Genomic DNA, 27987 nt, shown 5'->3' with positions numbered 1-27987 from the left:
GGCATGTGGAGGCGGAGCTAAGAAATTCCACAACGGCAAGGAGGGAATCCAGAAAAAGGAAGTAGGTGGAGTTGTATTTCCTGTGACTCTGTGTGTGTGTGTGTATGTGTGTGTGTGTGTGTGTGTGTGTGTGTGTGCGCGCACGCGCGCGCACGCTCCGTCGCTTAGTCGTGTCCGATTCTTCGCGACCCCATGGATTGTAGCCCTCCAGGCTCCTCTGTCCATGGAATTTTCTGGAGCGGGTTGCCATTTCCTTCTCTAGGGGATCTTTGCCACCCAGGGATCCAACCAATGCCTCTTGCACCTTCTGCATTGGCAGGCAGATTCTTTACCACTGCGACATCTAAATGACCACTGTCTGGAAAGAGCATGGGTGAGGGGCTGGTGAGTGCAGGGAGCGTTGGGGTGGGGATTTAGTGGGAAAGTGTCGCTGATGTCCGTGATGAACAATGGGGAGGCGGTCAGTGGATGGAATAATAGCGGTCGGTGTGGTCTTGATGGTGGATTCCGGCAGGATTGGTGGGGTCTGTAATGGTGAATCCCTGGAGACATGGGGTGGGACTGATAGTGGATGGTGGAACTCCAGGCGGAGTGATGGGATCTATGGGACCTTTGTTGTTGGATCGGTGGGCAGGTTCTTGGATTCTGTGGGGGTAGGGTAACTGTGGGGCCTGAGAAATGAAGGATCTGAAGGGGAGAGATGGTAGATGGTCATTAATATCCTCTCTTTTTTTCTGCTTACTAGGTTGTTTCTATTTCTGATTTTTAAAAAATTATTGATGGAAATAAATAATAAATAATCATAATAGGAGTAGAAAAGAGTTTTGTTAGTATTATTTGAGCCAAACTGAGGACTGTAGCCCAGGAGACAGCTAGGAGGCTCTGAGGAATTGCTGGGTTGGAATATGGTTTTCAGCTTAGCCTTATAAACTTATCAGAACAAAGATCATATATCAAACACGACAGGGATACATTCCTTCAACGTTTTAAAGCAGCCAGATTTAATACTTATACAGTGAGACTGCAGGACCATGATGCCTGTTAAGGGGATGCTATAAGAAGGGAGTTACTTATTCTTATCTTCCAAACACCTTAATGGTTAAAGCAGATGTGCTGTGTGTGTTCACACAAAGTTCAGTCTGAACCATGTGTAAGCCAAAACGACTTCTCCGTGCCTCAATATGTGAAAGTTTTCTTCATGGTACACTTTGCTAGAGATTTAAAAATATATTGTTATGTGCTTTGTATCCCGGTTAGGAGCTACATTGTCGTTCCTAGTTATTTATGTATCATTTTTCTTCCTTTTTTTATTATCAGGAGTCTCAAGATTTATTTTATTGGTCATTTTGAAGTATTCATTATGTTTATACTCTCTACTATTTTTACATTAATTTTATCTTTTTAAAAAATGTTTTCTCCCCACTCCCCCATTTTCCCCCATTTTATGTAACTGTCATTCTTTCCCATACTGGATACATTTAGGGGTATGATATTTCTTTTATATGCATCTTTATTTTTGAAATGTGTAATTTCAGTTTGATGTTCCACTTTGATCCTGAGTTTCTTTATTCCTGAATTATTGCTATGTTTTGTTTATTTTTAATTTTATTGTATTTTCATAGACTGTAGACTGCAAAGTCTCAACTTTTAACAATTTATCAAGCTTTTTTTTAAAAAAATTTTTTTTTAATTGAAGGATAATTGCTTTACAGAATTTTGTTGTTTTCTGCCACACCTCAACATGAATCAGCTATAGGTATACATATATCCCCTCCCTTTTGAAACTCCCTCCTATCTCCCTCCCCATCCCACCACTCTAGGTTGATACAGAACCCCTGTTTGAGTTTCCTGAGCCATATAGCAAATTCCCATTGGCTATCTATTTTAAACATGGTAGTGTAAGTTTCCATGTTACTCTTTCCATACATCTCCCCTTCTCCTCCCTTCTCCGCATGTCCGTAAGTCTGTTCTCTATGTCTGTTTCTCCATTGCTACCTTGTAAATAAATTCTTCAAAGCCATTTTTCTAGATTCTATATGTGTGTTAGAATACGATATTTCTCTTTCTCTTTGTGACTTGAAGGCAAGCTACACAAGTTACAGTGAACTTTGTTCAATGGATATAAGAGAAAGCATATTTTCTGTGTGTGTGGTATAAACCTTTCCTAATGTATATTAAATATAGCTTGTTGGTATTTTTCAAGTCTTTTTTTTCTTATTTTTGGTTTACTTGATTCATCATATTTCCAAAGAGTTGCAGTAATAATTTTTTACTAATAATTCACTTTGTAGTTCTATGTGCTTTTTTACTAGTTTTGTTTGCATGTATATGGGGGAAAGGCATGCATAAATCTAATGGTTAATGCATTTTGTATTTTTAAAAATTTATTGGATGCTATTATTATAGGATCTGTCTTTTCAGTGAAAAGCAATTTCAACCTTGAATTTCATTTTGATATTTATATTGTTATTCCAGCTTTCACTTTCATTTGGATGATTTATCTTTGCCCAGGGCTTTATTTTGTATTTCTATTGCTCTCATTGTTTAGATCTACTGCTTGCAATAGATACACTTTGGTTTTTCCAAATCTAACCTATAATCTAGTCTGTCAATAGATAATTTTACCTTTTCAGTTTGGTGTAATAATGATTTACCCAATTTTATACCTTCCATTTTAATGTTTACTATTTATTTTAACTCACTGTTTTCTGATTTTCTTTTCCTTTTTCATTGGATTGACGAAATTTTTGTTCATTGTTTCCATTCTACACCCCAGATAACTTCTGATTTTTTCCTGAAATGTTTTGTCATATGATAATGTTATTACTTTTCCCTTTGATTACATTCTTATCATATCATCATCATTGTCCTTTTTAATAATTATATACCTTACAAAAGTTATTGCTGAAAAATATATTTCTGTTTGCTATTTCTCACCTGATTTATTTTACATTTATTTGGAATACTTTTGTGGGGTTTTTTTTCTCAGATAATGGTAAGAGATACTTTGTAAGTGCTTTCATTTTTGAAAATGTCTTTGGCCCTAACAGAGAAGTCATCCTTTAGATGCTACTTCTGATGTCACTTAGCATTCATTACTACAGATGAGGCATCTTGATTTTTTTAATTCTTTCTCTGTAAATAATCTGTTCATTCACTTGCACTTTAGATTTGGATGTGTTTTAGATTTTAAAATTTATCTTTAAAATTCAGGAATATTCATAGCTTTGTTCACTGATTGAGTTCCCAATTGTTTGTGTGTGTATGTAAATTTGTTAGGAAAACTAATGGTATAGGTCTACTGTGTGTGGATAGTGAGAGGAGTCCTTGGGTGATTTTTTCACGGCCCACTAAGGTGCAGGCCTGTCTGGAACTGGAGACTTGGGATTACCAATGGAGATGTATGGTGAGTAGTGTGGACCAAGAATGTGGCCTGCCATTTCAGTAAACAAAAGAGGTTGTGACCATCAAGCCATCAGCCACTGCTGCTACCCGCAGTTGTTCACCTTTAGGGGAATTCAGAATGGAGAAAAATAAGACATTGGTCCCAGATTGTTACAGTACTTATCAAAGGAACGATTTCTAATGAATGCAAACTCTTGCATTGTCCCATATATAGAAAAATGCTAAATTCATTAACTTGAGATGCCTGGATTTTCTTTAATTGACAGACAGTACTGGAAGGACTGATGCTAAAGCTGAAACTCCAGTACTTTGGCCACCTCATGCTAAGAGTTGACTCATTGGAAAAGACTCTAATGCTGGGGGGGAGAGGGGGCAGGAGGAAAAGGGGATGACAGAGGATGAGGTGGCTGGATGGCATCACCGACTCGACGGACATGAGTTTGAGTGAACTCTGGGAATTGGTGATGGACAGGGAGGCCTGGCGTGCTATGATTCATGGGGTCGCAGAGAGTCAGACACGACTGAGTGACTGAACTGAACTGAACTGAACTGAATCTTTTGATATTCCAAATACTTGGTTTTTGTTTTGTTGCAAAAGCTCCCTTTTACTCTGGCTCCTCCTTTATCTCTTCAGAAAAGTCCCTGTTAGCTGTCTGAGGGGCTGTATCCTGGACTTAAGTCCTCAGTAAGTCTACTGAATAAAAATAATCCTCACCTTTTAGGGTGAGAATTTTTTTTCAGTCAACAGTAGTAATAAAGGTGTGGATGCCAGTTATTGGTGCATGCGGGATTGTGATATAATAAATACGTATTTTGATTTTCATCCACAGTTCCCAGCACAAGGCTCCTAACACCTTTCTAATTTCCTAAATGATAAGAGTTATAGGGACCTCTTTTATTTCTGTCTCTTGACGTAGCACTAGAGAGATAAAGGTGAAATTAGTAGGGTTTTTGTTGTTGTTGTTATAAATAATAAGTTACTTTGAAACACCCCTGAGTTTATTTTAATGAAATGATGTTTGGAAAGCCCCTAGTGAATCACTCAATGGGGATTGTTTGCCAGGGGAACCAAGCAAGTTCTTAAAGTTTTAGGGCTTGAAGTTGAGTAGGAAGTTGAACCACTAATGGCTAGTTATTTAAACAGTCATCTGTACATAGTGAAGTCTTCATAAAAACTCAAAAGAATGGAGTTTGGAGAGTTTCTAGATTGAACATGTAGAGATTCTGGAAGAGCAATGCACTCCTTCTGACATATCTTGCATATCCATCTCTTCTACCTGGCTGTTTCTGAATTATATTCTCTTATAATAAATTGGTAATCTAATAAGTAAAATATTTTCTTGAGTTCTATGAGCTACTCTAGAAAATTAGTGTAATATGAGGGAACCTCATGGGAACATCTAATTGTAGCCAGTTGGTCAGAAACACAAGTAAGAACCTGAACTTGTTGTTGGCATCTGAATTTGGGGTGGGGACAGTCTTATAGGACTGAGCCCCTAACCTGTGTGAATAATGCTAAAACTCTAAGTAGATGGTGTGAGAATAGAAGAAAAACACACAGGAGGAGTTTTTCCTTTTCAGCGCATGGGATTGATTGACGTAGAGTCAGGACCATGGGGTACAGTTATTGGAGGCTCTGTGATCAGGAACTATAGAATGAATGATTATGATCTTGTAGAGAGAACAATGGTGGCTTGAAGTGAGATCTTTGTTCCCTGCCCAAGAATTGAACCTGGGTGAAAACCAGGAATCCTGTCCACTCCACCAGCAAGAGCCAGAAGCAGAGTTTCCCTGGCTTTTGCCCTATTTGAAAGCAAAAATGTTTTAAGGAGGCAAAAACTGTAAAAAAACAAAACAAAAACCAGTATAAAGTTTATTATTAGAGACACAGCATAACATGTGGTAGAGTTTGTTTAGTTAAGACATAGCAAGGTAGAGATACATGCCTGGAGAGAAAGAGTGTGGGCATCCCCACTAGTGAGGAGGAGCACAGTAAAGAGACAGTTACATCTTTTATATAGGGCAGTTCTAGGTTTTTGTTTGCCTTTGACCAGTTATCTCACTTTTTTCCCTCATAACTGACCTGACCTAGGTCCTCCCTCATATGTGTGCACATCTTTTTGCCAAGGTGGGTTCCAGTGCAGCAACCTATGGGAAGGTTGACACCACCTCTTATGTGTGGTGCTCCCTCCCTTTTTGACTGCTGAGGAAACTTTCTGTGCATATATAGATAAGGAAGTGTTCTTGACCTCAAGAATGAGAAATATGTGGTCTCTTTATCTGAGCAGGACTCAGCTCCTCTCTGCCATGGCCAGGACTGCTATCTTAAAGTAGCCACTGGAGGCAAAGTACAGGTATTTAACTTGTTCCTGTTGTTATTTCTATCTGGAAGTGTAAATAGGATGCTGGCTGTAAATGTCTAACCTGGAGCCCATCTATCTCCTGCCTCATTTGGGGCCTGTGAGCAGTAGAACATGAAAACCAGTGATTCTGATCTGTGAGTAATGGCTGCTGGGGTGAGGTCAGTGTGCAATGATTGGCAGTTGGAAAAGAAAGTTTAGGAGTGGGAGTGAGGAATTGAGTACCAGGGATGGGGATGAAAACTAACCAATCTGATCACAAGGACCACAGCCTTGCCTAACTCAATGAAACTATGAGGCATGCCATGTAGGGCCACCCAAGATGGACGGGTCATGGAGGAGAGTTCTGACAAAACGGGGTCCACTAGAGACCACTAGGGTCCATGGAGAAGGAAATGGCAAACCACTTCAGTATTCTTGCCTTGAGAACCCCATGAACAGTATGAAAAGGCAAAAAGATAGGACACTGAAAGATGAACTCCCCAGGTCGGTAAGTGCCCAATATGCTACTGGATCAGTAGAGAAATAACTCCAGAAACAATGAAGAGACAGAGCTAAAGCAAAAACAACACCCAGTTGTGGATGTGACTGGTGATGGAACTGAAGTCCGATGCAGTAAAGAGCAATATGGCATAGAAACCTGGAATGTTAGGTCCATGAATCAAGGCAAATTGGAAGTGGTCAGACAGGAGATGGCAAGAGTGAATGTCGACATTCTAGGAATCAGCAAACTAAAATGGATTGGAATGGGTGAATTTAACTCAGGTGACCATTATATCTACTACTGTGGGCAGGAGTCCCTTAGAAGAAATGGAGTAACCATCATAGTCAACAAAAGAGTCTGAAATGCAGTACTTGGATGCAAACTCAAAAATAACAGAATGATCTCTCTTCATTTTCAAGGCAAACCATTCAATACCACAGTAATCCAAGTCTATGCCCTGACCAGTAATGCTAAAGAAGCTGAAGTTGAATGGTTCTAGGAAGACCTACAAGACCTTCTAGACCCAACACCCCAAAAAGATGCCCTTTTCATTATAGGGGACTGGAATGCAAAAGAAGGAAGTCAAAAAATACGTGGCTATGCTAAGTCACTTCAGTCATGTCCGACTCTGTGCGACCCCATAGACGGCAGCCCACCAGGCTCCCCCGTCCCTGGGATTCTCCAGGCAAGAACACTGGAGTGGGTTGCCATTTCCTTCTCCAATGCATGAAAGTGAAAAGGGAAAGTGAAGTCGCTCAGTCGTGTCCGACTCTTAGCGACCCCATGGATTGCAGCCTAACAGGCTCCTCCATCCATGGGATTTTCCAAGCAAGAGTACTGGAGTGGGGTGCCATTGCGTGGAGTAACAGGCAAATTTGTCCTTGGAGCACAGAACGAAGCAGGGCAAAGGCTAATAGTGTTTTGCCAAGAGAACACACTGGTCTTAGCAAACACCCTCTTCCAACAACACAACAGAAGACCTACACATGGACATCACCAGATGGTCTATACCAAAAATTACCTATAATTTTCCCATCATCCAAATGTTATATCTGTTAACATATTAATATATTTCCTTCCAGATGATTTTCTCTGTGTGCATGAATGCATTCATGTATGTGTTCATGTGTACATACACACATATTATTCAATGAAAATGGACCCATACTGTTTGGTACATCTTTTTATTTTTACTTACCATTTTATTTTTCTATAGTACTTTAATTTTACGTAATATTGTATACTATGGATGCCCTGTAAAGTATTTAAGCTGTTCATAATTATTGGGTATCAAGATGTTTCTAATTTTCTTTTTTTTTTTTTTTGTATTAGCCATGCTGTGGTAAAACTCCTGCATTTAAATCTTTGTACAGTACAGGATGATTTTTTTGTGATATGGTTCTACAAATAAGTTTTTGGGTCAGGTTCATGGACAGTAAATGACATTGACACGTTTCCTTCTCTCGTGTCCCTCTGTCAATCTGTTTTCTCAGATCTCTGCCCCTTTCCCAGAAGAGCCAGAAATGACCAAGTCCCTGGTAAGTTCTTATTTGTTCATTTATTTATTTCTTTACTTTTCAGTGAGTTTTAGAAGGTATCTATTAACCCATATAGTGAATGGACAAGTGTAAATAAATAAAAACTAAGATCAAAGACAGTAAAAAGAGACTATCAGCTCCAAGTCAAGCTTGGATTATAGGTATATGTGAGTTGTGTGACTTAACAGTTATGAACTTTGAACTACAAAATTGTCTCTGATCTTCATGAAAGACAGAAATAATGGAAATGAAATACATGCATTATATTGTTAAAAAGTAATTTATTTCATCTATAATAACTACTTCCTGGTTCTTGATGTTTGAGAAAATTTTTGATAGATTTTTTTTTTACTTTATATTTTATATTGAAGTATAGCCAGTTAACAATGATGTGATAGTTTCAGGTGGACAGCAAAGGGATTCAGTTGTACATATACATGTATGCATTCTCCCCCAAACTCTGCTCCCATCCTGGCTGCAACATAACATTGAGCAGACTTCCCTGTGCTCTACAGTAGGACCTTGTTGGTTATCCATTTTAAATATAGCAGTGTGTATATGTCAATCACAAACTTCCTAACTATAACTATTCCTTCCCCGTATTCTTTCCCCCATCCCGCCCCGCCCCGGCATCTAGGTTTGTTCTCTAAGTCTGTTTCCATTTTGTAAATAAGTTCGTGGGTACCAGTTCTTTTTAGATTCTGCTTAGAAGGGGTATCATACACTATTTATCCTTCTCTGTCTAACTTACTTCACTAAGTATGACAATCTCTAGGTTCATCCATGTTGCTGCAAATGGCATTATTTCATTCTTTTTAATGGCTGAGTAATATTCCATTGTATATATATACACCATATTTTCTTTCTCCATTCCTCTGTAGATGGACATTTAGGTTGCTTCCATGTCTTAGCTATTGTAAACAGCACTGAAACAAACTCTGGGGGTGCATATATCCTTTTGGACCATGATTTTCTTCAGGAATCTGCCCAGGGATGGGATTGCAAAGTCATATGGTAGCTATATTTTTAGGTTTTTAGAGAAGCCACCATAATGTTCTCCATAGTGACTGTGCCAATTTGCATTCCCACCAACATTGTAGGAGGGTTCCCTTATCTCCACACTCTCTCCAACATTTATTCTTTGTGGATTTTTTTGATGATGGCCACACTGACTGGTGTGAATCGTATCTCATTGTAGTTTTGATTTACATTTCTATAGTAATTAGCGATGTTGAGCTCTTTTCATGTGCCTCTTGGTCATCTGTATGTCTTCTTTGAAGTAATGTCTATTTAGGTCTTCTGCCCATTTTTTGAGTGAGTTGTTTGTTTTGATTATGTTAAACCTCATGAGCTGTTTGTAAAGTTTGGAGACGAATCCCATGTCAGTCACATCATTTGCAAACATTTTATCCCAATCTGTGGGTTTTCTTTTCATTCTGTTTTTTGTTTTCTTTGCTGTGCAAAATATTTTAAGTAGGCCCCATTTGTGCATTTTTATTTTTCTTTCCATTATTTGGAGAGACAGATAAAAAAGATATTGCTACATTTATGTTGAAGATTGTACTGCTTATGTTTTCCTCTAGGAGTGTTATAGTGTCTGGTTTCACATTTAGGTCTTTAATCCATTTTGACATTATTTTTGTGTATGGTATTAAAGAATGATTTTTTTTTACAGGTAGCTGTCTAGTTCCCCCAGCACCATTTGTTGACGAGACTGTCTGTCCAACATTGTATTGTCTTGCCTTCTTTGTCATAGATTAACTGACCAAAGGTGTATGAATTTACTTCTGGGTTTTCTGTTCAGTTCCACTGATCTATATTTCTACTTTTGTCAGGAAGTCTGATTCCTCCAGCTTCGTTTTCCTTTCTTAAGATTGCTTTGGCTATTCAAGGTCTTTTGTGTCTCCATACAGATTTTGAGATTTTTTTGTTCTGTGCTGTGCTGTGCTTAGTTGCTCAGTCATGTCTGACTCCTTGCGACCCCATGGACTGTACCCACCAGGCTCATCTGTCCATGGGGATTCTCCAGGCAAGAACACTGGCGAGGGTTGCATTCCTTGCACCTGGGGATCTTCCCAATCTAGGGATCGAACCCAGGTCTCCCGCATTACACGCGGATTCTTTACCGTCTGAGCCACCAGGAAAGCCGTAGTTCTGTGAAAAATGCCATTGGTCATTTGATCAGGATTGCATTGAATCTGTAGATTGCTTTGGGTAGTATATTCATTTTGACAATATTAATTTTTCCAGTCCACAAACATGATATATCTTTTCATCTGTTTGTGTCTTCTTCAGTTTCCTTCATCAACACCTTATAATTTTCAGAGTATAGGTCTTTAGTCTCCTTAGGTAGGTTTATTCATAGGTAGTTTATCCTTTTGATATGATGGTAAATGGAATTGTTTCTTGAATTTCTCTTTCTGATCTTTTGATGTTATTGTATAGAAATGCAACAGTTTTTTTGTGTGTATTCATTGTGTAACCTGCAACTTTACTAGGTTCACTGATGAGATTTAATAGTTTTGTAGTAGTGTCCTTAGGGTCTTCTATGAATAGTATCATGTCATTTGCAAACAGTGACAGTTGAACTTCTTCATTTTCTATTTGGATTCCATTTGTTTCTTTTTCTTCTCTGATTGCTGTAACTAGGACATCCAGAACTATGCTGAATAATAGTGGTGAGAGCAAACATCCTTGTCTTATTCCTGATCTTAGAGAAAAAGCTTTCAGCATTTCAACATTGAGTATGATGTTAAGCAGTAGATTTGTCATATATGGCCTTTATTATGTTGAGGAATGTTCCCCCCATGCCCACTTTCTGGAGAGTTTTTATCATAAAAGGGTGCTGAATTTTGTCTTTCTGCATCTACTGAGATAATCATATGGTTTTTATTCTTCAGTTTGTGTGTCACATCGATTGATTTGCAGATATTGAAAAATCCTTGCATCTGTACATGAATCCCACTTGATCATCGTGAATGATCTTTTTAATGTATTGTTGGACTTGGGTTGTTAGTATTGTGTTGAGGATTTATGTCTCTAACATTCATCATTGATATTGGCCTGTGATTTTCTTTTTTTTGTGGTATCTTTGTCTGATATTGATCACAGGGTGATGGTGGCATCAGAGAATGAGTTTGGAAGTTTTCCTACAGCTGTAATTTTGTGGAACACTTTCAGAAGGTTAGGTGTTTTGTTGCTATTGTTTTTCAGTCAGTAAGTCATATCCGACTCTTTGTAACCCCATGGACTGCAGCACACCAGTCTCCTCTGTCCTTCACTATTTCCCGGAGTTGGCTCAAATTCATGTCCATTGAGTTGGTGACGCTAGCTAATCATCTCATCCTCTGTTGACTGCTTCTCCTCCTGCCCTCAATCTTTCCAGCATCAGGGTCTTTTCCAGTGAGTCATCTCTTTGCATCAGGTGGCCAAAGTATTGGAACTTCAGCATCAGTTCTTCCAGTGAATATTCAGGGTTGATTTCCATCAGGATTGACTGGTTTGATTACCTTTCAGTCAAAGGGACTCTCAAGAGTCTTCTCCAGCTCTACAATTTGAAAGCATCAGTTCTTTGGCACTCCCTCTTCTTTACAGTTCAACTCTCCCATCTGTCCCTGACTACTGGAAAAATCATAGCTCTGACTAAGGGACCTTTGTTGGCAAAGTGATGTCTCTGCTTTTTAATATGCTGTCTAGGTTGGTCATAGCTTTCCTTCCAAGGAGCAAGTGTCTTGTAATTTCATGGCTGCAGTCATTGTCCACAGTGATTTTGGAGCCCAAGAAAATAAAATCTGTCTTTATTTCCACTTTTTCCCCTTCTATTTGTTGTGAAGTGATGGGACCAGATGCCATGATTTTAGCTTTTTGATGTTGAGTTTCAAGCCAGCTTTTTCGATCTCTTTCACCTTCATTAAGAGGTTCTTTAGTCCTCTTTACTTTCCGCCATTAGAGTGGTATCATCTGCATATCTGGGGTTGTTGATAATTCTCCCAGCAGTGTTGATTCCAGCTTGTGATTCATCCAGCCCAGCATTTCACATAATGTACTCTGCATGTAAGTTATACACATGGGGTGAACATAGCCTTGTCATATTCCTTTCCCAGTTTTGAATCAATCAGTTGTTCTATGTCTGGTTCTAATGACTGCTTCCTGATCTACATACAGATTTCTGTATGTAGATAAGGTGATCTGGTATCCCCATGTCTTTAAGAATTTTCCACAGTTTGTTGTGATCTACACAATCAAAGGGTTTAGTGTAGATCAGAAGTAGATATTTTTTGGAATTCCCTTGCTTTCTCCATGATCCAGTGAATGCTGGCAATTTGGACTCTGGTTCTCCTGCCTTTTCTAAACCCAGCTTGTACATCTGGAAGTTCTTGGTTCATGAACTGCTGAAACCTAGCTTGAAAGATTTTGAGCATAACCTTGCTAGCATGTGAAATGAGTGCAATATAAATATCTTTACAATATGTTAACATATATTAGGTAATGACAGTTAACACCAATCATAAATATTAATATAGTGCTTACTGTATGCTAGGCATTGTAAACACACACTCTTTCTCTCAGCTGATTTAATCACATCCCTTTTGAGGTATCTATAATCATTATCCTCATTTTACAGAGAAGGAAGTAGGTCCACAGAGAAGTTAAGTAAATTGCTCTGGGTTGTACTGCTAGTAAGTGGTGAAACCAGGAGTAAAACCCAAGCAATTTGGCTCCAGAATACAGGCTCTTTATTTCAGCAGTTGAAAGAAACTTCCCTTGGAGTTCTTGACATTACCGAAGTTGCTCTCTCTTTGATTCTCATGCACTGACTTGGGGGGGGTCTTCTCTTGGCATGCTGCTAGGAATTCCTTTCATGTCTCTCAAGTATTGGATCTCTTGTTTTTTGGCTCTTTCTTGATTCGTGCTTTCATTTTTAGAGAATATTATCCAGAAAGTATTGTATGGGAATTAGGTTTTTTGAGACCTTGCATGTCTAAAAGTATTTTTATTTGACCCTCAGTAATTTCATAGCTAATTCTAGATTGTAAGTCATTTTTACTCAGAAATTTTAAGACATTCTTTCTACTTTAATCATCCCACCTTTTCTTACTGGATGTGAAAACAAGATCCAGATAATAAATTTGTGTTGTTTTAAGTTTGCAGTAATTTGTTGCAGTAGCAATAGGACACCATTACAGATTTTGGTACCTGGACATGGAATGATGCTGTAACAAATACCCCAAAATGTCAAAAGACTTTGGAATTTGGTAATGAATAAAAACTGTAAAAAATTTGAAGTGTATAATAGCAATAGCCTAGATTTCCTTGAACAGACTGATAATAGAAATATTGTTGTTAACTCTGCCAGAGAACTCAGAAGAAAGTGAGGAGCACAGTAGGAAAAAAACTATATTGTTTTATAGAATATCTCATTATTTTATTTTATTATTATTTTTTTTATAATAGCCCTCATAGAAAAATGTTATTGGAAAGCAGGGAAAACTACCAAGATATGAATGAAGACAAAAAATAAAAAAAGTTCAGACAGAAAGTGTATGACCTTGGTTTAAGTGGAAATGGAACCGTTTGGTGGTTTGTAGCTAGTGACCTATATTTTCACTTTGTGGCACTGCTGCTGCTACAGCTAAGCCGCTTCAGTCGTGTCTGACTCTGTGCGACCCCATAGACGCCAGCTCACCAGGCTCCTCTGTCCACAGGATTCTCTAGGCAAGAATACTGGAGTGGGTTGCCATTTCCTTCTCCAGAATATCTCATTATTTTAAACAGACAGTTGACAGGAATACAGGTGTTAAAGGTGCTTCTGGTGAAGACTCAGAAGGAAATGAGAAATATGTTACTGGAAAGTAGGGGAGGGAACATCTCTGGTATATAGTAGCAGAAAGCTTAGCTGGATTTTTTCCTGTAGTTATATGGAAAGCAGATTTGTCAGTGATGGACTTGTGTTTTTCTCTGAGGTGATTTCAAGCAGAGGATTGGAGATGTGGCCTGGTTTCTTTTTCCTGCTTACAATAAAATATGAATATTAAGCAATAGATTGGAGGAAGAACTGTTAAGCAAAAAGGAACTAGACTTGATGATGTGGGATATTTGGGGGCTATCAAGATTACAAAAGATGCTATAATTAGTTTCACTATAGGAAAGGATGTTCTTGAGAGAAAGTCAAGGGTGTGGATAGATGCTTTATATATGAATATTTTTCTAGGTTTTTAGGTGTTTAGCAAGATGAACAGGGTAGAATGTACCTTACTAAATTTTTTTAGCTGAAAGTCTCAGTCTTTGGTGTTAACTTGACTGTTTAGTTTATTTACATTTAATGCAATTACTGATATATTTGTATTTATATCCAGTTTTATTAGTTTCATATTTGAAATGTCTAATACTATTTTTCCACTCTTTTCTTGACTTTCTTTTAGATTAGTCAAAGTTTTAATTTTTATTTTGTTAGCTTGTTTGTGATGCATTCTTTTGTTTCCCTAGATACTATAATATCCATCTTTAACTTATTATTATCTTACCCCCTTCTTAATAGATGCTAAAACATCTTAATTCCATTTACTGCCTCTCATTTTTACATTATTATTTTTATACATTTGAATTCTACATATGTTTTAAACTTCACAAGATATTATTATTACTGTTTTTGCATAGTCAGTATTTACAGTTTTATAAAGTGGGATTTGAGAAACTTTTTGAGTCTTTGAGTTGATGTCATTTACCTTTCCTTTTCAAATTTTGCTTCTGCCTCATATTCTTCCTCTTTGTTGTCTCAGACAACAATATGTTTTTCCTTTCCAAGGTGTTGTACATGTGATACATCACATGCTCTTCTGCTTTTTTTATTTAAAAAACCTCTGTGGTTCAGTTTGGATATCTTCCGTTTGCTTGTCTTCCATTTCAGTAATTCTGTTCTTCTGCTATTAAACCCCTCTCAGTTCTTAATTTTAGATACTTAATTTTTCAGTTTTCATTTTTTTTAGTATAAGTTCCATTTCTCTGATGAAATTCTCCACCTTTTCATCTAATTCCAAAATCCTGTGAGACTCTTTCTATTGAATTTGTTTTCCTCTGGCTTTAGATATTTTGTTCTGTTTTTTGATAGGCATTTCTTTTATTGTATCAAAACACATATAAAACACTGTTAAGGATCTAGATTATGGTATCTTTCTCAGTTATTTAACTTATATGCAGAGTACATCATACAAAATGCTGTGCTGGCTGAAGCTCAAGCTGAAATCAAGATTACTGGGAGAAATATCAATAACCTCAGCTATGCAGATGACACCACCGTAATGGCAGAAAGCAAAGAGGAGCTAAAGAGCCTCTTGATGAAGGTGAAAGAGGAGAGTGAAAAAGCTGGCTTAAAACTCAACATTCGAAAAAAACTAAGATCATGGCATATGGTTCCATCACTTCATGGCAAATAGATGAGAAAAAATGAATACAGTGACAGATTTTATTTCTTGGGCTCCAAAATCACTGCAGATGGTGACTAAAGCCTTGAAATTAAAAGACACTTACTCCTTGAGAGGAAAGCTATGACAGACCTAGAACGTTAAAAAGCGTGTTAAAAAGTGTGTTAAAAAGCAGAGACATTATTTTGCCAACAAAGGTCCAAATAGCCAAAGCTGTGATTTTTCCATTAGTCATATATGGATGTAAGAGATGGACCATAAAGAAGGCTGAGCACCAAAGAATGTTGCTTTTGAGGGGTGGTGGTAGAGAAGACTCTCGAGAGTCCCTTGCACTGCAAGGAGATCAAACCAGTCAATCCTAAAGGAAATCAATCCTGAATATTCATTGGGAAAGATTAAGGGCAGGAGGAGAAGGGGATGACAGAGGATGAGATTGTTGGATGGCATCATTGACTCAATGAACATGAGTTTGAGCATACTCCAGGAGATACCAAAGGACAGGGAAGCGTAGTTTGTTGCAGTCCATGGGGTCACAAAGGGTCAGACACGACTTAATGACTGAACAATAACAAACTTTCTCAGGAGAGGATTCTTGTTTCCCTTAGCAGATAGAGTGGAGGATGAACACCTTTGTCTAGTCAAGCAGTGTTAGGTTGAATCAAGACTAAGTTGAAGCTCTGATAATAGTCTACCTCTGGTTCACTCTGACCATCCAGGATTTTCAGCTGAGAGCCCAGTTTGCCCTCTGTGGACCCTCCTCTTGATAAGTGCCAACAGTGTTTTCTTATCAGACTACTAACATTTTGCCTTGCTTTTCAGAGGCTATCTGCTTAAGTGTTTAGTCTTCTGCTCCTACAGCCCTAGAATTTAGCAGATGTCTTAGGGGGAAAACCGTCCATGTGTTTGAATTCTGGTTTCTCTATCACCCAACTTTAGTCTTCTGCTGGTTCAAAGCCTGGGTTTTCACCTTTTACCACACCCAGAATTGATAAATACTCCTAGTGTAAAAGTGGTTACGTACATCAACTTAAACCTTCAATGTTGTCTGTAGAGTCTTGGCACCTAACTGCTTCCAGTATTTTCAAACAGATAGTTTCAGTATTTCATCTGGCAAGTATAGTTATTCCTGGAAGAAACCCTGGACCATCACAAACTCTTGTATGCCATCTGGATATGACAGTGCCTCAAAAGGGTCACCTAAGTGTATCATATGTACTGTCCATTTAAAGTGTACATTCAATCATTTTTAGTATATTCATGGAGTTGTGCAATCTTTATCCAGTTTTAGAACACTTTCTTTCCCTCCCCTATCCAAAGTCATACCTTTTAGCTGTTCCTACCTCCCTCCCCACCACATCCTTCCATTACCCTGGGAAACCAGCAGTCTTCTTCCTGTCCTAATAGGTTTGCTTGTCCTGGACATCTCATGTAAATGGAATCATATAATATGTGGTCTTTTGTGATTGGCTTATTTCACTTAGCATAATATTTTCAAAATTCATTCACAGTATAGCATAAATCAGTATTTCATTCCTCTCTATGGCTGAATAATCTCTTTTATGAATATGCCACATTTTGAAATTCATCATTGGTTGATACCCTGGGTTGTTTCTGTTTTTGACTATTAAGAATAATGCTACTATGAACATTTCTATATAAGTTTTATGTGAATGAATGTTTTGATTTCTCTTGGGTATATACCCAAGAAGTGGAACCATTAGCTCATATAACTCCTTTTGAGGAAGTGCCAGACTGTTTTACCTTCCCACCTTTACTATATGAGGGTTCCAATTTCTCCACTTCCCCACTGGCACTTGATATTATGTGTCCTTTTGTTTTTTATTATTATAGCCATCCTAGTAGGTGCATTTTCCTGATGACTAATAACTAATGACTGGAGCATTTTTTAAATTTCAGAATTCAAGATTTAATTGCATTTATTATTTTGCTACAAAAATAATCAAAATACAAATACACACAAGCAGAGCATTTTTTATTTTATAATCATCTTAGTGAATTTGAAGGGGTATCTTTGAATTTTGATATCCCTTTTGACTATATTGATCTGTATTGAGAACCTTTTGTGCTTTTTGGCCATTTGTATATCTTCCTTGGAGATATGTATATTCTTTCTTGGTCCATTTGTTTATTTGACTGTGCCAGGTCTTAGCTGTGGCATGAGGGATGTTCGAGCTTTGTAAGCAGAATCCAGGATCTTTTGTTACTGCATGTGGAATCTAGCTCCCTGACCAGGGATCAAACCCAGGCCCCCTGCATTGGGAGCATGGAGTTTTAGCCACTGGACCATCAGGGAGTCCCCTTGGTCCATTTTTAATTGGATCATTTATCTTTTTATTGAGTTGTAAGAGTTCTTTATATATTCTTTACACAAATCCTTTATCAGATATATAATTGCAGACATTTTCCCATAGTCTTTGAGTTGTTTTTACTTTCTTTTTTAAGTAAACATTTTGTTTGTTCTGTTTTTTTTGTTGTTGTTGTTGTTATTTTTCTTTGTTTATTTTTCATTTTTGGCCATTGGGTATAGCATGGGGATCTTAGTCCCCCTACCAGGCGTTGAACCCATGCCCCCTGAAGTGGTGGTGCAGAGACCTAACACTGGACTGTCAGCAAATTCCCTTACATTATCACTTTCTTAATGGTATCCTTTTTAGTGCAAAGTTTTACATTTTGATAAAGTCCAGTTTATCTGTTTTTTCCTTTGGTTGCTTGTGCTTCTGATTTTATATCTGAAAAATCATTGCCTAAGTGAAGTGTTAATGAAATATGGCATACATGGAAAAGAATGCAGAAATCAGGTTTGCAGCTTGATGAGTTTTCACTTTATTCTTTTGTAACCAGCATGCAGATAAAAACAAAACCTCAGAATGTTATTAGAGCCACAGAAAGAATGACCTGATACTTTTAATATTTATTTTTCCCTTGAAATAATAATGTCAAATTTAGATATTTAGTGAGAAGCTTATATGTTGTATCATGTTAAAAATTATTAAAAATAAGTTCATAAATATCTTGCTCTTATCCTACAGTCCTGATACTTTTCATTGAATAAACATGTGTTTTTCCAGGGATCAGTGTCTTTCAAAGATATATCTGTAGACTTCAGCAGGGAGGAGTGGCAACAATTGGACCTTGCTCAGAAAAGTCTATACAGGGATGTGATGCTGGAAAACTATTTCAACTTGATCTCAGTGGGTAAGCACAGCTCTGCTGGGTAAGGCTGTACCTAACTGAACGTATTTTTTTTTTTTTTTTCTCCTTAGTGGAATTTCTGAAATCTGGTGTTTCTAAGGCATGTGGGACTTCTAAAGCCTGTAGGACATCTGAAGTGTGTAATAGTTTTGTCCTTATTTTGTTCTATGTTTTTAACAATCTCTTTTGGACATTAAGAATATACTTCTGTTCCCCGTGAACTTTTCTGAAAAGTAAATGGAGGGCTTTGTTATTTCCTATCATCAGGGTTTCAAGTTCCCAAAGCAGAAGTCATTTTCAGCTTGGAGTGGGGAGAAGAACCATATATGTGGAATGGCAAAATCTCAAGCCAGGGCTGTCTAGGTGAGTAGGAACCAAAAGCATAGGAGATCGTATAACCAAATCAGTTTTGCTGGCAGAGTTTGGCAACTTTGAAGTGCTTTTAATATGATATTTCTCTAACATTCTGAACTTTTGAAACTGCATGGATAGAGTTGATATTGGTCTCTTAGACATCTAAATGCCATTCCCATTTAAGGCCCCTTCCAATATCAGTGTCTTCTTTGTTTGACTCTTTAAGAGGGATATGCTACAGTTACCGGTACATTGGCTGTAGGATCCTGCTGTTTTGCTTTTTCTCCCTTTTTATAGCATTAAAAAATTTTTTTTTAAATCTCTGTCAATATCTTAAATCCTTTCCTTACACATTCAGGTACTCATAAAATTGCCTTTAAAAAAAAATTACTTTGGGTCACTCACCTGCATATTTCTCTTCATTTTCTTTCTCTTCCCTTAAGGTACTTCAAAATTGTCATCTAAAGATGGCCATATTATATCATCTCCCATGTCTCTCCCTCAACTGTTGGCTTTGAGATTTCTATTACTTACATTTGGGGATAGCTTCTTATTTTAATTCTTTATAATTTGAGGGGACTACACCCCACAGCATGCGGGATCTTAGTTCCTCTCGCCAGGGATTGAACCTGCATGCCCTCCAGTGGAAACTCAGAGTCCTAACCAGTGGATAGCCAGGGAATCCCCTATTTTACAATTTTTTAAAAAGTTTTATTTAATTTTTTTATTTATCCTTTTTAATCCTCACTCCCTACTCATTTTTATTCTTCCCAGAGGCAGTTAGTTGCTCTCCTGTATTTTATATGTTTGCTTGCAATTTATTCTTGAATTTGTTGGGTATTTGTAAAATTTAAATTGTTGGTCATTTTAATTTCTAAAAATGGTACTGTGCTATATATCCTATATATATATATCCTTAGTTTATTTCTTTCCTCTCAGCACTAAATTGGTTCATGTTACACTGTTTTTCTAGCTCATTGCTTCTAATAGATATATACATTCCATAGTATATATATATGCCACATTTACTTGTCCAGCTTTCTAGCTACTATAGCTAGTACTATAATAAATTTATTCAAGAACTATTCTTATAGGAAACAGGAATTTCTTGAGGAAGAGTAGTGGGAGTGTTTTATTAATGAATATATGAATGCTTTATTTCACTAAGTATAACCATATTGGTTTCTAGATTGGATGTATTGGTCTACAGTCCTCTAAACATACAAAGGCATCAGTTTCTCCACATCCCTGCCCATATTTCTAATGATTTCTCATAATCTATTGGATTTTAATTTCTAACCATTTGTTTTAATTTGTGTTTCTCTAATAACAAAATGTTTTGAACATCTTATCATGTACCTTGTAATAGATTCTGATTTCATTTTTGGTATTTGACTGTTGACACCTTCCAAACTTCACCACTCTCTCTTCATCTTCTGCCCCACATCTGGGCAAACTACAAGAAAACTCAGATGCTCTTTCCATTAGTGCTAGTGGGAAATTGCTCTGTATCAGTCAGCTTAGCACCACCCCCCAACTACTATAAAAAACCCAAGCTAGTTTCCTTTTCTCACTCTTGTAAGCCACTTTTAGACCTGCTTAGGAGCTTTCCCTTCAAAAGCCTCACTAAATGAGTAATGAACTTTTTCATATCTTATTGGTTGTGTGTCAAATCATCACTCTTGACATCTGAACCAAATTTGGTGTGGGAGTCCATTGTTCCTCTGCAGGTGACTTAACAGTTTGTGTAGTAAGCAGGGCCTTTGGATGATGACCGCCACCAAGGGGGTCTTTCTTCTCTTGTTCTCTGGCTTCACTGCCAGAGAATATATATATATATATATATATATATATATATATATATAATATATATATATACACACCAAATATAACTTCCAAATATATATATATATATATATATATATACACACACACACCAAATATAACTTCCAATTGAAGTTGGAAGTTATTGTTGGTATTCTGGGACAGATGTAAAGAACTAGGCCCTCCATAAAGTAGCTTAAGACCTATGTATGTGTCTCAAATTGAATCATTTGTCTCAATTCTGGCATAAGCCATGACTGATACCAGAATTAAGGAAACAGATCAGATTGGCTCTCATTGTATAAAGCTCTCAGGGGAACAATTGATACCTTATGCATATAAGGGCCCATCAGGCAGCTACTTGTGTGAAGGAAGAGCAGTTACAATGCAGCATGCTAAACCACTTTTCTAAATGTTGTCATATTTTATTGTTGTTTATTGTTTTAATGTCATATTTTTGCTTTTCCCTGTGACTCATCTTCTCAAACAATTCTTTATGCTCTTTCTACTAATTTTTCTCTTTTAGAAAGTATCATTTAGATGCCCTCTTCCTTTTACTTTCCAGTGAAAAGTAAAACCTAAGACCAAGTCTATATTTACTTATGCTTGAATTATTCTAATCCTGTTTTGATGTTTAAAAAAATTTTTTTTCTAGGTGCTACTGGTTAAAATACTGTGCTTATCTTGTTGTAACTATATGATGCAAAATATTACCTAACATATGAGAAATTCTTCTCTCAATGGATTAATAAACTACAGGAAAAACATGCCTCATATTTGCAATTCACATTTATCTTTATTTAGTTTCCATAATCATGTTTGGTTCATTTTAACATTTTCTTTAATTATTCCCCTTTATCTGACCCTTTCTTTTCTGATCTGTCTGCCTATTCATATAATCTACATACTTATACTTTGCTCTCATGTTTCACTTACTTCTTTTATTGGACATATTACAGTATACATTGCTTTTTCCCTTTTCTAATTCTCTGACCCACAAAAACTCAGAGAAAGTGACATTAATTTGAATGACAACTGAGTCTTTTACCTATTTCAAAAATGTTTCTCTAGAGAATATTTAGTGAAATTAAATTCTTGAGGTGATATTTTGCTCTATTTCAGAGGGATTTGAAATTTTTCTGCTAAGAGTAATTTAAAGGACCAATAATTGTAATTGGAAAGGGGAGACAACTGAAAGAAATGTTTAAAATTTAAGCATTTGAGCATTAAGCATTTATTATTGTGTACATCTATGCCAATTAAATATGACTTTGTAAGGCTCAGAATATCTGTGTTTATTTTTAAGTTAAGAGAAAAGAGAGCCTTCCTAGAGTTTTGCTGAGGTTTGAGATTCATTTTCACAGCATACAACCCTAAATGATCCATGAAGGAAATGAATTTTGAAAAGGAATAAAGATCAGGAAAAGGAAGCTTAGTGGGGAAAAGGAAAAGAATATATGTTTAGATTCAGTAATAAAATAGACTTTAGTGACTGGTGGAAAGATAGCTTACATACACTCATTTTATTGGCCTGAATTATGACTTTGTATTTTACTGAATTGATAATTCAGTTTGTGACAGAGGAATTATGAATAATTAAACTTTTTACCACAGGAGCAAATTTTTTACATTGAACATCATTGATAATAATGTAAATACTGTCAGGCATAGCAGTGGGTTTATAAGCTAAAGAAAGTGAAAAGTTGCAAAAGGTGAAAGCCATGTTGAGGAATCTAGTATTAGAGGTCCTCAGGCTTAATGAAAACATTAATATGTGTGAGTAAAACTGTAATGTGTGCTAAGTCACGTCAGTCATGTCCGACTCTATGCAACCCCATGGACTGTATAGCCCATCAGGCTCCTCTGTCTATGGAATTCTCCAGGCAAGACTACTGCGATGGGTTGCTGTTTCCTTCTCCAGGGGTTCTTCCCAATCCAAGGATTGAACCCATGTCTCTTAAGTCTCCTGTATTGGTAGGTGGGTTCTTTACCACTAGCGCCACATGGGAAGCCCAAAAATATAAAAGTTAAAAGAATGTGTTTGGGGATATTACAAACATTATAAGATCCTAGAGATAGAATGAAATGGATACAAGGTTGGACTGTGTCTATATTAAAGAGTAATCTGATTTTTATGTAAGTATTTACTGAGAATCTACTATGTCTTAAAAAAATTTTTTTTAATTGAAGGATAATTGCTTTACAGAATTTTGTTGTTTTCTGTCAAGCCTCAACATGAATCAGCCATAGGTATACATATATCCCCTCCCTTTTGAATCTCCCTCCCCATCCCACCCCTCTAGGTTGATAAGAACCCCTGTTTGAGTTTCCTGAGCCATACAGCAAATTCCCATTGGCTATCTATTTTACACATGGTAATGTAAGTTTCCATGTTACTCTTTCCATACATCTCACACTCTCCTGGAGAAGGCAATGGCACCCCACTCCAGTACTCTTGCCTGGAAAATCCTATGGATGGAGGAGCCTGGTGGGCTGCAGTCCATGGGGTCACTAAGGATCAGACACGACTGAGTGACTTCACTTTCACTTTTCATTTTCATGCATTGGAGAAGGAAATGGCAACCCACTCCAGAACTCTTGCCTGGAGAATCCCAGGGACGGAGGAGCCAGGTCGGCTGCCGTCTGTGGGGTCGCACAGAGTCAGACACAACTGAAGCGACTTAGCAGCAGCAGCAGCACCCTCTCCTCCCCTCTCCCTGTGTCCATAAGTTTATTCTCTATGTCTGTTTCTCCACTGTTGCCCTGTAAATAAATTCTAAAGAACCATTTTTCTAGATTCTGTATATATGCATTGCTGCTGCTGCTACTGCTACTAAGTCACTTCAGTCAATGTCCGACTCTGTGCGACCCCATAGATGGCAGCCCACCAGGCTCCCCCATCCCTGGGGTTCTCTCGGCAAGAATACTGGAGTGGGTTGCCATTTCCTTCTCCGTTAGAATACGATATTTATCTTTCTCTTTCTGACTCACTTCACTCTATATAATAGGTTATAGGTTCATCCACCTCATCAGAACTGACTCTGCTATGTCTTATACACTATTCCACAGTTGGGGATATTAGTGATTCTTGTTGTAGGTAAGAATGGTATATTGGAATAAAACCCACCTCCTGTCATTGATAGACCCCAAGAAACAGTGACTTAGAGAACACAAACATTAACCAGGCCTGGATTTAGCCTGAGGGCTGTAGTTTTCTATCTCTTGTCTTGGGCATCACCAGCAACATAGAACTGAGCTATCAAGTCTGTAATATAGCCAGTGGGAAGAGAGTTATGGGAGACACACTTACTTCCTTAAAACATTGACCTGATTACAACAAATATAATTCCTATTCTCATTTGAATGGTGATAGGTGAATTACCTGGATTTACCTACAAATGAGGCTGTATATGCCTGTTGTTTTGAGACAGACACATGCTTGGCTACAGGCTTAAGACTGTTGAAGGAAGGGGACAGATTTTAATGAACAACTTCTGTCTCTGCTTCAGAGTTGGCCCTTTTTGCTGTTATATTCTTCGTTATTAAGTGTGTGTATCTGCACCCCAAAACCAGGCATAAAGAATTGAATCATAGATATATATTTACCATTTGTAAACGGTAAAGCTAATTCAGGATGACTGTGGCTACAATAGATTTCTGTACATAAATAAATTTGTATTTATGGAACAGTGATTAATAGGGAATAGCGAAAGCAGAGAGATTAGGATTTATAGATGAAGGATAATAAGAATCTAGACTCAGAAATATTTTTTAGCCACATGGTTTGTCACTTTGTTCTAACACCTATTATGTACTTATGCTACATGTTCAGAACAGCATATTTCAGTTTGAATCTCGTCTTCCCCAATTACTAAGCATTTGATTTGGGCACATTACTTAACTCTTCTGTGGCTCAGTTTCCTCATCTGTAAAGAAGGGACAATAATAACATTAATAGCAAAAGGTTATGTTGATGTTTAAATGAGTTAGAACAATGCCTGAGACATCTAAATTCTATTATCAGACAGTAAATGTAAGGGCTTACTTTATTATTGCATATTATTTCATATAAAGAGATTATTATATATATTTATTCTTATTTTATATATTTATCTATATTTAGTATTACATGTGTATAGAACCTCTCCCATTTCTCTGTGTTCATCTTGTATCCACTCTATCATCCCTTCTGTGTTTTGCTAACTGTTCTTTGTGTATTTTATTTTTTAGATCAGGACATTGGTTTTGAAACATCACAACAGGGAATATCTGAAGATGTTTCAGTCTGCTTTGAGGGAATACGTCTCTTCCCAAGAGATGACTTATATTCCATTTTAGAAGAATTTTGGCAAGATGATAAACAGACAGGAAGAGATAAGGAAAATCAGAACAAACATTTAAGTCCTATCATCTTCACCAACAAGGATACACTAGCTAATAAGGGGAACTGTGACTATAAAAAAGACATTGGGGAAAAATTTCATGTAAACACAAACCTTGTTCCTTCAAGAAAAAGACTCCATAACTATGACTCATTTCAAAAGAATTTGAAGCCTATTGTAAGCTTATGTAATTGTAATAGAAACAATGCAACAGAAAATTTTGATAAGATTATTGGACATGGTAACACTTATATGAATTCTCATACGAAAACGAATGCTTGTGAATATAATCAATGTAAGAAACTTCTGAGTAAGCAAGCTCTCATTCAGCATCAAAAACACCATACTGGGGAGGACTTCCATGTATTTTCTGATTGTGTAAAATTCTCCACCCATAAGACACACCTTTTTGCACATCAAAGGATTTATACTGAAGAGAAACATCCTGAGTGCACCAAATGTGAGATGATCTTCACTCAGAAGTCCCAATTTGCTGTGCCTCAGGTTTATACAAAAGAAAAATCCTATGTAGGCACTGAATATGGGAAGAAATTTTCCCTCAACTCAAACCATGAGAAAACTTCTCATACTGAGGAAATTGACTATAAATGCAGTGCACGTGGAAAAGCCTTTATCAAGAAGTTAGATCTGTTCAGACTCCAGAGAATTCCTACTGGAGGGAAAAAACCCCATGATTACAGTGAATGTGGAAAAAATGTCTCTCACAATTCAAATCTCAGTATACACAAAAAAGCTCATACTGGCAAGAAGCACTTTGAATGTATTGAGTGTGGGAAATCTTTCACAAGAAAATCAACACTAAGTATGCATCAGAAAATTCACACAGGAGAAAAACCATATGTATGTACTGAATGTGGGAAAGCCTTTATCCGAAAGTCACATTTTATTACACATGAGAGAATTCATACTGGAGAGAAACCTTATGAATGCAATGACTGTGGGAAGTCCTTTATAAAGAAGTCACAACTCCATGTGCATCAGCGAATTCACACAGGGGAGAATCCCTTCATATGTTCAGAATGTGGGAAGATCTTCACTCACAGGACAAATCTCATTATACACCAGAAAATTCATACTGGGGAGAGACCCTATATATGTACTGAATGTGGGAAGGCCTTTACTGACAGGTCAAATCTCATTAAACATCAAAAAATTCATACTGGAGAGAAACCCTATAAATGCAGTGACTGTGGGAAATCATTCACCTGGAAGTCACGGCTCAGGATACATCAGAAATGTCACACTGGAGAGAGACATTATGAATGCAATGAATGTGGGAAAGCATTTATTCAGAAGTCAACACTGAGTATGCACCAAAGAATTCATAAAGGAGAAAAGCCCTATGTTTGCACTGAATGTGGGAAGGCCTTCTTCCACAAGTCACATTTTATTACACATGAGAGAATTCATACTGGAGAGAAACCTTATGAATGCAGTGACTGTGGGAAATCTTTCACAAAGAAGTCACAGCTTCATGTACATCAGCAAATTCACACAGGAGAGAAACCCTACAGATGTGCTGAATGTGGAAAGGCTTTCACGGACAGATCAAATCTCTTTACACACCAGAAAATTCATACTGGCGAGAAACCCTATAAATGTGATGACTGTGGAAAAGCCTTCACTCGAAAGTCAGGCCTCCATATACATCAGCAGTCTCATACTGGAGAAAGACGTTATGAGTGTAGTGAATGCGGGAAAGCCTTTGCACGAAAATCAACACTCATTATGCATCAAAGAATTCATACAGGAGAGAAACCTTATATTTGTACTGAATGTGGGAAGTCGTTCATCCAGAAGTCACATTTAAATCGACATAAGAGAATTCATACTGGAGAGAAACCCTATAAATGCAGCGACTGTGGGAAGGCTTTTATTAAGAAGTCACAACTCCTTGAACATCACCGAATTCACACAGGAGAGAAACCTTATATATGTACTGAATGTGGAAAGGCCTTCTCCATCAGATCAAATCTTATTAAACACCAGAAAATTCATACTAAACAGAAACCTTATAAATCTAGTGACTTTAGGAAAGACTTTAACTGGAAAGCACAATTCAGTGTACATCAGAAATCTAATACTGAGGAAGTAGAATGCCCAGTGCCACAATCATGGGGTAGGGATACAAAGTTGTGAGGAGCTATAGCTTGACTAAGAAGCAGGAGGTAACCCAAGTCAATTTTCCTCCAACTAGTCAGAGGTATGAATATCTGGATCTCATAGCTTATGTCCAGTTTTATACATATGGGCAGACACTTTGGAGAAAGTGTTTAAGCAGTGATTAATGGCATGCTTGTTTACTTGACAGATACTGGGATTTTTAAGCGCCTGCAAATAATAGTACATGTGCAAGAAGATGACTTGGCAATAGTTCTTATTTCACGTTTTGGATAAGCAGCTTTATAAATCAGGGCTGTTGAGTTGTTCATGCCCTGTATAGCAAAAATATTCAATGTTGACCAAAGGAATTTCTTGAGTAGATTTCCAAGAAAAATTTTCATTGTCCAAGCACTCTATGGACACTAAAATCAAGGCAACAGTGTAGACAATTCAGATGTATAATAAAAAGAATCTAGAAGTTTTTGTGAAAATTGACATTAAAGATACAAAGATGGACTCTACTTTTTTTTCTTTTCTTTGGGATGTCACTATTATTTATAGCTTACAATGTTTATTAGTGTGTGGAAATTTAGATTAATAAGTTTAAAATTTGACTTCGAGATTGGCAAAAACCACAGACTTACCTGAATATTCACAGGCATCTTTAGGTAACTAATGTGTTTCCTTATTTATTAATTCCCTACCATGGCAGCAGGTAACTCATGCCCAAGAGGTATAAAGTGCTCCCAGACTATATCCCAGAAGTGGTCATTGATGTAAGCAGCAGCCCCAAAGATTACCTGTTACACTATAGCTGGTTCTGAGATCATGAAAGTTAGCCACAGGTTACAGATTTGGCACTCTGGATTCTCACTGTCTTTT

General features: G+C 37.2%; 1 protein-coding gene across 8 annotated transcripts; it reads left to right on the top strand.

The window, feature by feature from the left end:
- The first annotated feature begins 19 nt into the window (after window positions 1–19).
- Window positions 20–27626, top strand: ZNF484 (zinc finger protein 484). Of its 8 annotated transcripts, none has more exons than XM_070795123.1 (6): window positions 116–384; window positions 5798–5902; window positions 7743–7787; window positions 18298–18424; window positions 18689–18784; window positions 24830–27626. In XM_070795123.1, exons 3-6 carry the CDS (start codon window positions 7773–7775, stop codon window positions 27139–27141), a joined length of 2550 nt encoding a protein of 849 aa, XP_070651224.1. In that variant the 5' UTR covers window positions 116–384; window positions 5798–5902; window positions 7743–7772; the 3' UTR covers window positions 27142–27626. The 8 variants fall into 8 exon arrangements, with proteins under 8 accessions (XP_070651226.1, XP_070651224.1, XP_019822118.2 ...); XM_019966559.2 differs by lacking the exon at window positions 5798–5902 and adding an exon at window positions 5694–5759; XM_070795125.1 differs by lacking the exons at window positions 116–384; window positions 5798–5902 and adding an exon at window positions 20–61.
- The last annotated feature ends 361 nt before the right edge of the window (window positions 27627–27987 follow it).

Source organism: Bos indicus, chromosome 8, assembly GCF_029378745.1.
Source record: "Bos indicus isolate NIAB-ARS_2022 breed Sahiwal x Tharparkar chromosome 8, NIAB-ARS_B.indTharparkar_mat_pri_1.0, whole genome shotgun sequence".
Lineage (NCBI taxonomy): Eukaryota > Metazoa > Chordata > Mammalia > Artiodactyla > Bovidae > Bos > Bos indicus.
The sequence above is the reverse complement of the archived record's forward strand: the minus strand, read 5'-3'. Positions and strand labels throughout refer to the sequence as shown.

What these genes read in the sequence shown, in the direction of transcription:
- ZNF484 (XM_070795122.1), top strand. Translation starts at nt 6,088, where the DNA reads ATGGACGGGTCATGGAGGAGAGTTCTGACAAAACGGGGTCCACTAGAG. An exon ending in AAGATGAACTCCCCAGGTCG is followed by an intron (nt 6,256 to 7,742) that starts GTAAGTGCCCAA and finishes CTGTTTTCTCAG; the next exon opens with ATCTCTGCCCCTTTCCCAGA. An exon ending in CAGAAATGACCAAGTCCCTG is followed by an intron (nt 7,788 to 18,297) that starts GTAAGTTCTTAT and finishes GTGTTTTTCCAG; the next exon opens with GGATCAGTGTCTTTCAAAGA.